Genomic DNA, 10,048 nt, shown 5'->3' on the forward strand with positions numbered 1-10,048 from the left:
CAAACAGAAGACTAATACATCTGTAAACACAAGGTTGAACGTTATCAGGGGTTGTCTAAACTTGGTAAACAAAGCTTAATAAAGTTGAGTCAAGATACCAATATTGTGCATAAAAATAATCAAAGCAGTTAACCCTTGACTGCCTTACCACAAAAAGGACATTTTTTGCTTTGCAATATTTTCTCTTCATCAAATAAGTACAATTTAAACGTTTAGACGGCTGAAATTTGAGCAGTTTAAGACACTTTGAGGGTTATTCCAAATAGATTGTTACTGTGGCTATACAGTATTTAACTTTTAAGTAGTCCACCTGACAACGTATTTTAGGAAATATCAAATTTTTTGTGGTTTTCTCATAATACATGTTTTTATGGTTTTGTCATTTACTACATATTTAAAACGGAAAAAATATACTTAAAAACTTCTATGGATCGGTCTGAAGCTCTGGAAAAATGTAGTGTTGAAAGTTGAAAAGTAAAAAAACAACACTTTGCGCAAACCCGATTTTCCAGCCAAGGGGCAGGGGGAGTTTAAAGAAAAAGTGTTTCCAAAAATATACCATTAAAATCCTTGTTATTAATTATTGACCTATCAAAAGGCTGCAGTTAAGTCATTTAAAGTATTCCACTTTGCAACTTTCAGGAAATCCTGCATATTCTGTTTTTTTCCATTAAAAAAAATGTTTTAACAAAAAATATTAAATATAAAATCTTTCAAAAAGGACTTGCCTTTTAGAGCGTGTCAGTTTGTAGTAGTTTTGAACCCAGCCGATTATGCAAAACTAACCATTACTGATTGGTACCTGTTTTGGATATTTGGGATGTGCAAAAGTGCAGAAAATATAAACCAAAGCCATAGCAGCATGGCGGAGATAATTGTAGACAATTTTGCACTTAGGCAACTTTAGATTTTATTTTTTCAAAGAGAAAAAGCTTCAAGCTTTGAGAGCAAATTTTCTGACGGAATAAAGGAGATCTTTTCTCTGCTGCTTCTTTGTGCGCAGATTCTCCTCATGTTTGTTGAGGCGGCGCCGCATAGCTCTTGTCTTCTTGGGCCTCAGGTCCAAGGGCTTGTATTTCTTGCCCTGAAACAAAACATGTGATTAGGTCAAACTGGTAAATAATGCGAAGAATGACAACTGGGAAAGATATGTTAATCCTAAACTTCATACATGTTATTTGATGACTACAAAGGAGACAAACATCATGAGTAAGAGCTGTCAGTGTCATTCCTTATCCCGATTAACCTAAACCAGGGAGTCCAAGTCGCAGGGAGATTTCAGGTTATTCTAAAAGTCTGACAATGATAAAACCCTTACTTGGTCGCCATCTTGTGGACAACGTGAGTAATTCAAGTCAATGACCTTTTATGGCGCAGGTCTACAATATGCGCATCATTACTTATGTGACCCAATGTAAACAACCTTTCCTAGTCACGGTGCAAAAAAAAAAATCCAACAAACAAAATGTCACACACCCTGACTGTATGGACATGATAAACGATGTCCATGCACCATAGACAATTCAAAATTACACCCATTTAAATCCATTATAAAACATAATTGGGGAAAATGCAAAACACCACACTTACTCACATTTGGCACATTTTAGCTGCTTGTGTTTTCTGATTACAAAACTTTAAGGGAGGTCGTCACGGAAGTAAAGGTAGGTGTCAAACTTTCATATACTCTTAATATTCATATCTATCCATCTCTATATATATAAATATATATATACATACACAAACATATACATACAGTACATATATATATATATATATAAATAGTTACTTTACATGCAGTCTGCTTTCAGCCCTCGACCCAATTTTTTTAGCCCAATGCGACCCTTAAATCAAAAAGTTAGGCCAGCCTCTGGCCTAAACAGACTTAACTAAAATGTACATACTATTTAAATTCATAATCGTATCCTTTTTGAATAATTGGACTTAGGGCTGGGCGATATGGCTGAAAACTTCTCAGCATATAAGTGCTTTATAAGGATCAATATAGATAATTACTGTTATTTATGACCGATGGAAAATAGGGAGCGGGAGAACAAATACTAAATGCAAGCATTTTTATATGAAATGTAACCGTCCTGATTATAATCCTCTCAGCCATCAAGACAGAAAAGGAAATGTCAACACAAGCATAGAAAACATTCAATGTTAACAAAATAGTAAAATCCCAGAACTATTAACAATAAGCTCTTAAAATAAAAGGTGCAAAAATAAGTACAAAATAAAATAAAAATTAGGTATAAGAAAATAGTGCAAAGTATGAAAATGTATACAGAAACTTAAGAACTATTTTCTGCAAGTTTACTGCCACAGTTTGTAGCGCTCTAAAGGGTGAGCACGGCTATGATGGTGTGGTATTAGGGCTGGACGATTATGGCAAAAACAATTACGATTATTTGGTATTGATATTGTATTCATGATTAATAACACGATTATTCAATCAATTGAAAAGATGAGTATTTATCGTACCCCAAAACTGAAACCAATAAAACAAGTAAAATAATAGCAGTAACAATACATTTTAACAGCAATATAAAAAATGTTTTCTATTTTGTTTTTGATTCCATTTTTTTACCTTTTAAACTTATACCCACTAGAGTGGTGTGCTTTTGTGTCAAAAAACATTTAAAGAAATGTATAATTGAACGCAAATATATATAAAACATTTTTGGGACAATACATATTTGGAAAATTGTGACCAGTATTTATGGTCAGAGCATAATTGTGTAAATGTATCAATAAATACTTGTACTACATAGCGCTTGTGGCAAGGTACTTTTTTGAAACCTTTTTGTTGCAGTCCAACCAGATGTGTGCCATTATTGTGAAGGGAGGAAGTGTGCTTTGCTGTTAGCCTGACGAGTAAAGGACAATTAGAGGCTGTAAAAAAAAAATTTAAAAAAAAGAGCGCGCCTCTGAAGTTGTGACTGCTGTTTGTACATTCACAACACTACAAGGAGATGAGCTGTAGGTGTATGAATTGTTCTGTTAGCTGTTTTAAAGGGCTCTCTACATTGCTTCGAACATCTCACTTACATTTGTCAATTTTCCTAATATTCTGCGTTTAACAGCAGACTCCGTTTTACTGGCCAATTAGGCGATTCTGTCCGAGGTTCTGTAAATGCGGAAATCAACTGACTTTTCTTTTTTTGTTGAGTTTAGTAATTGATTAGGCATACTAGTGCTGTGCCTAATAAATAGTAACATCCCAAATTTATGATAGACGTGCTGTAGTAGATATACGTTATTCACTCACGGAACTTTAGTTGTATTTGAAGTTTGAGTCGGATGGGGTTTTCACACGTGTGTTGTTGCACTAAGAAGCAACAGATGTATAGATACTGCTCCATTGCTGATTTACAAAGTCTGAATGTCATTAAAACAATTAGCTCCATCTTCTGACACTCTGACTCCCATCCTAACACGCTACCAAGCTTTTCATTCATTCGCTCATCTGTTTCATTGTCACAAGCTACGGAATTAGCATGCACGTTGCGTGGCCCATTGAAAGGTAACCCCCTCCCGTTGACTATAATTTAGTGATAGTGACAAGCCATATTTCAAATCAAAATTCAATTAATTGTCCAGCCTTGGTATACTGGTCTTGGTGGTTCCTTTGAAAAAATACATAAAAGTGCAATACTGGCCAGGTGACTCTCTTATCCACAATTTCTTCATCTTTACTTTCTCTTCTCACTCCATGCAAAGAATCAACCGCCAGACAACAAAACTTGATTATTGATACTGCAACCTGATTGGCAGTTAGCGTGTCACTCCCACAGATCAGTGATCACTTCCTGCGTTGTTCGATTACCAGAGAAAGCCAACCTTGATTCCATACTTCACCTTTCTTACAACCAAAAAAATATGCAGTATATCGAAAGTTTTACCGATTACATTTCTATTGCAATATAGATGTATATTGTTTGATCGGCCCAGCCCTAATTTCACTAAAACCACAAGTTATGACATTTAGATATTGTGTGGCAATATAAGACATGATTGAAAAATAATGCAGCACATTCAAGTCAGTCTTCAGGTAAGCAGTTGTGTTATTAGCTCAACACCTCACCTTGTAGAATTTTCTCAAGTTTTCTTTTTGAGTCTGATTGATGACAGTCAGGACTCTGGCAATGGATTTGCGGACCACACGGCTGTAAAAGGAAAAGATACACAAACGCCACAGTTGATTTAAAAAGATGACATTTATCCAAAGTCGCAAGTTTACTATATGGTCACAAAAATAGGTTAACTTTTACTGACATGCTGGGGTGGGGAAATTGATTTTGATCGATCATAATTGATGTGAATCGCAATTCGGATATGGATTATAATCAATTCTAGACTGTTCTAAAATTTGTCTGACTGCATCGAGCCAACTCAAAGATCCAACCAGCTTCTTTATTATAGGGAATTTATTTTTCAGTTTTAAACATACTTCCAATAATTTAATACATGTGATAGGAGTTCATTAGATTTTTTACAAATGCACTGTTTAAGAGTTGCAAGTGATAAACACTTATTTATTGAAAATAAAACAAATGCAAAACTGCATCAATATACATAAATTAAAGATGCATCAATTAACGTAATCGAATTGTGAGGTGCCCAAAGATAGTTTGCTATAAAACATTTAAATAGTAAATATTAAAACTGATTTACCATCGACAAAGTTTGGAAATCATTTTTTTCATGATCGTTGAATTTTGAATTAAACTATTTGTAGGAAAAGAGTGAAGTAATGTAAAATAAACAGCCTCGTAACATTTTTCATTCTTTAACTGAGCTGTATACAGAAATAGACTGATGTGTGTTCTTATTATTCAAAGACGAGTCATTACAAGACTCATCTGCGGATACTGCTTTCACGTGAATCAATTATTTTTTTATTATGCATAACCAAAAAGTCATAGCTAAAATCTTGAGCACTTTTGTCTTTGTTTTAAACGAGCAGAAATGAGTGCATTCCACCAGTTTTAACAATCCACAATTTTTATGTTTATGACAAGAAAATAATACCACTGTAATCACCTTTACGAGGCCTGTCTGAATACTGGATTCAAGTAAATATATATATTTTATTTTGCACATGTCAATAACACCCACTCCACACATTTTATTATTAGAAAAATGCTACAACATATAAAAACCGAAGACATACATACATTTTGGTTTAAATATTAGCATAACTGTGATGAGAATTGCTAATCTGCAGGAAAGCTTGATTACCAATTAAGAAGAATAATGCCCAAACGGTTGAATTCAATACAACTAAGGTATACTACATCAGCGTTGGCGCTAACGCACTTTTTGTGTCTTTTTACGCATTGAAATCCGAAATGACGTGAAATCCCAGAAGCCGACGTTTTGTATACCGTGTTTTCCGGTTATAAAGTTGACCATGAGTTGACCTCAATGCTTTTGAAGCATCGGTAGGGGTGAAAATGGCATTAAATTGAAGACGACAAGAAATGCTGTCATACTGTACGTTCATAGCCAATTTGAATGAAAATTTTGATTTAGGATATCCCATGTACCGTAATTTCCGGACTATAAGCCGCACCTGACTATAAGCCGCACCAGCTAAATTTAGGGGAAAATACAGATTGCTCCATATATAAGCCGCACCCGACTATAAGCCGCAGGGTTTTGATGTGTAATTACCGTAGTATTCAGGGGTTCCTGCTACCACGGAGGGGATTGTCGGTACAGAGATGACTGTTTGGGAACGCAAAGTCTCCCATTTATTAACAATAAATCTTTCAATCATTCAATCAAACTTTCACATCTTTGACATGGCGAACAGCATTCGTGCAGAGTACAAATAATACAACGGTGCAAAGTAATACAAAGTGCTCGCCTGTACGTTATCAAAATAACCAGCCTACCGGTATATGAAAAGTCAGTCTTTAATCATTGTGTCATCGTCTTCCTTCTGTGTACTAAAACCACCGAAATCCTCTTCGTCGGTGTCGGAGAAGAACAGGCCGTAAATAAGCCGCACCCTTGTATAAGCCGCAGGGACCAGAACGAGGGGAAAAAGTAGCGGCTTATAGTCCGGAAATTACGGTACAAATAAATAAATGACATTCTTAGTCAACAGCCATGCATGTCACACTAAGGGTGGGTGTACAAACAACGCCAACACTGTCACAAATCTGTGCCATTTTGTGAAACCAGACCAAACAATAATGACAAACACATTTCGGGAGAATATTTGCACCGCAACACAACAGAACAAATAACCGGAATTCCCTGCAGTACAAACTTCAGGACGCTACACTATTTTATTTGGTACAGGGTGTAATTCTAAGTGTGACCTGCTTTAAGAGATAAATCTCGTAAAGCAGTGGTCCCCAACCACCGGGCCATGGATCGATTGGTGCCGGGGGGCACAAGAAGTTTAAAAAATATAATAAAAATACAAAACATTTTTTATCAAATCAACATAAAAAAACACAAGATACTTACAATTAGTGCACCAACCCAAAAAACCTCCCACCCCATTTACACTCATTCACATTACAAAAAATGTAGAAATACTGTCAAAGCGCTTTGAGTACCTTGAAGGTAGAAAAGCGCTGCACAAGTACAACCCATTTATCATTTGGGGACGGCGTGGCGAAGTTGGTAGAGTGGCCGTGCCAGCAATCGGAGGGTTGCTGGTTACTGGGGTTCAATCCCTACCTTCTACCATCCTAGTCACGTCCGTTGTGTCCTTGGGCTAGACACTTCACCCTTGCTCCTGATGGGTGCCTTGCATGGCAGCTCCCGCCATCAGTGTGTGAATGGGTGAATGTGGAAATACTGTCAAAGCGCTTTGAGTACCTTGAATGTAGAAAAGCGCTATACAAGTATAACCCATTTATAATTATTTAAAAAGGTTGGGGACCACTGTCGTAAAGGACACCAACATTTTAAATGTCCTATTGAAAATATAGAACATTACACACAGCGCTCAAAAATCCATCAAAATGTTTTAGTAGTAAACATATTAGTGCCATTTCTAACAAAGTAGTGTAAAATTCTTACTTATATCTGTCAAACTCACCATGAAAGCGCTAAAACATACCGGTGTAGTGAGTTTACATTATTAAAGTTATAGTACCCATAATTGTCACACACACTAGGTGTGGCGAAATTATTATCTGCATTTGACCCATCACCCTTGATCACCCACTGGGAGGTGAGGAGAGCAGTGAGCAGCAGCGGTGGCCGCGCCAGGGAATAATTTTTGGTGATTTAACCCCCAATTCCAACCCTTGATGCAGTGTGTCAAGCAGGGAGGTAATGGGTCCCATTTTAATAGTCTTTGGTATGACTCGGCCAGGGTTTGAACTCACAACCTACCGATCTCAGGGCGGACACTAACCACAAGGCCACTGATACACGTTTATGACAACCTTTTTCCAAAACATAATATAGAATGTGAGAAATAACAGGATAATGCATACATTTAAAATTTGTTTTCAAAACGCTTACAAAAAAGTGGGACCCCAAAAATTTACTGTGGGACCCCATTTTTATGGCTCATTTTGAACATTCCCAGCGCCAACACTGCTACATGATATCGGTACTTTAATGGCGATACAGATCATAACATTACAAACAACTTACTCAAGATACTTACATTTTTGACAGTTTGGAAGCCGCTCCGCCAGTTACCTTGGCCACACGAAGTTGGGAAAGCTCGTTTTTTAAATCGTCGAGTTGCTTCAGCAGCTCCTCTTTCTTTTTGCCTCGCAAGTCTCTTGCCTTTATCTTGGCCTGGACAATAATGAAGACATATCGCTGTTAGCATTGTCTCTTGGTAGCCTCCATTCACGCTCGCTCTTCGTTGACCAGATAACCTATCGTGCCATTCCACAATGTGGTTAAGCAGTTAAAATAAAAATGCATTTACGACACAAATACTGTCGGGTAAAATGTTACTAGTGTGATAGCAGTTTCAAAGCTAGCGCTGCGTTGCATTAGCCTAGCAATTTAGCTACGCGCTGCTGCGTCGACTAAATACCATTTAACTCATTGACAAGCGCTTCATACTTATCCACACGACACAATATAGGCACATAAGTGTCTTATGTGCACATTATTGATATTTTTCATTGCGGCGAACAGTTACAAAAGTTAAAATGTACAAATTATACGAGACCCGCGGCATACACACCATGTCGCCTCTCGATGTCTTGTCGGAAAGGCCGGACGCGCCTCGTGCTCACCAAAAAGTAAGCTTCCGGTTCCGGAGAATGTTTCTTCGTTGGTTTCTCTGGTCGTGTCCCGCAAACAATAACGCCACCCATATAAATAAAAAATAACAGCCATTGTATGTTTTGGTCATTGCATTTTCTTTTCATGAATGAGTTCAAAGAACAAATTTAAAAAATATATATATATATATATATTTTTTGACAGATACATTAAGCGTTCTTTTTTTGTGTCGAAAAGCAATAACTTGATTTAAATAAACGGGTTCGTTTTCATTTCATATTTCATATAACATTAATAGAACTAGCTGGCAACTTGTCCAGGGTGTACCCTGCCTTCCGCCCGAATGCAGCTGAGATAGGCTCCAGCGGCCCCTGCGACCCCGAAAGGGACAATTAGAAAATGGATGGATGGATTAATAGAACTCACCAGTCAGCAAAAACTAAAAAACCGACTAAAAACGGATGTTTTTTTTTATATTACGACATCGGAACCGGAAGTTTCTATTTAAAGACACTACGTGTAGTATTGTGTTCTGCATTAATATAAAACAAAATGTATTGATCCACGATCTGTCTTTCTGACGCAGGATACAAAAAAGCACCTTCTTTTTTCTTGTCTTGAAATAACTTCCAGTTCCGTTGTTGGAATATAAAAAAAAACATTTGCTTTGGTCAGGTTTTTTTTTGTTTCTGCTGACTGCTGATTTAAATTTTTGTTACATGAAATATACAATTAAAATCAAACCGTTTTTTTAGATTTAATTATTGATTTTTGTATGTGTATATGTCGGGCTGCAACGATTAATTGATTAAATCGATAAATTGGATTAGAAAAAATATTTGAGTTATTTTCTCTATTTACCGAATACAAATTATTCAAATCCGAACCACATTGAGTGTCAGGAATTTTAGAAAGGCGGCCATAGTTTCCATATGGCCACTGCACTAGAGCGCACATGATGGCAGTGTGTGTTTGTGTGCTGTGATCTGTGTGGCGGACAACAGCGTAGAGTTCTTCTTTTTTAATTTTTATTAATGCACAATTTCAATGTTAAAGATGTGCATTTATTAGACAAAAATAACAAAATTGAGGGTAAGCAGAATTTTTATTTATTCAAACTACTTTCTCTAAAATGATTGATTTTACTGTACAGCACTTTGAGTTTGTTGAGAAAGGCGATATATAAAAGCAATTTTTATTATTTTAATTTAAAATATATTTGAGTTTTTAAAGTATGTGTTTACCCGAATAATCGAACAAACTAATCGATGCATTATTAAAATAATAAAATGTTGCAGACCTATATATACTATATATAAATATCCATCCATCCATCCATCCATTTTGTACCATTTGTCCCTTTTGGGGTCGTGGGGGGTGCTGGAGCCTATCTCAGCTGCATTCGGGCGGCAGGCGGGGTACACCCTGGACAAGTCCATGGTGTATATATATATATATATATATATATATATATATATATATATATATGTATATATATATATATATATATATATATATATATATATATATATATATATATATATATATATATATATCCCCCACTCTGCTAACGCTGCAGCTGCCAGTGACGTCATCCACAGCTCTATAGCCAGACTCCAAACTAAGCAACCGAAAGCTCTCATCCTCATCTCGTGGGATTTTAACCATGTTACTATGAACAAATCACTACCCAACTTCACTCAGTATGTCAGCTGCCACACCAGAAGAAATAAGATCCTGGACCTGCTGTACGCAAACATCAAGGGTGCGTATAGCTCCATACCGCTACCAGAGCTGGGCCGGTCAGACCACAACCTTGTTT

The 10,048-nt window shown here is 36.5% G+C and overlaps 1 protein-coding gene across 1 annotated transcript; it reads right to left on the reverse strand.

The window, feature by feature from the left end:
• Window positions 1-885: 885 nt before the first annotated feature.
• Window positions 886-8,348, reverse strand: rpl35 (ribosomal protein L35). The gene is made up of 4 exons (XM_062025714.1): window positions 8,186-8,348; window positions 7,649-7,785; window positions 4,091-4,172; window positions 886-1,084 (listed from the first exon to the last, which is right to left on the reverse strand). Exons 1-4 carry the CDS (start codon window positions 8,186-8,188, stop codon window positions 935-937), a joined length of 372 nt encoding a protein of 123 aa, XP_061881698.1. The 5' UTR covers window positions 8,189-8,348; the 3' UTR covers window positions 886-934.
• Window positions 8,349-10,048: the final 1,700 nt, after the last annotated feature.

The sequence above is a fragment of the Entelurus aequoreus genome, linkage group LG17 (assembly GCF_033978785.1).
Source record: "Entelurus aequoreus isolate RoL-2023_Sb linkage group LG17, RoL_Eaeq_v1.1, whole genome shotgun sequence".
NCBI lineage: Eukaryota > Metazoa > Chordata > Actinopteri > Syngnathiformes > Syngnathidae > Entelurus > Entelurus aequoreus.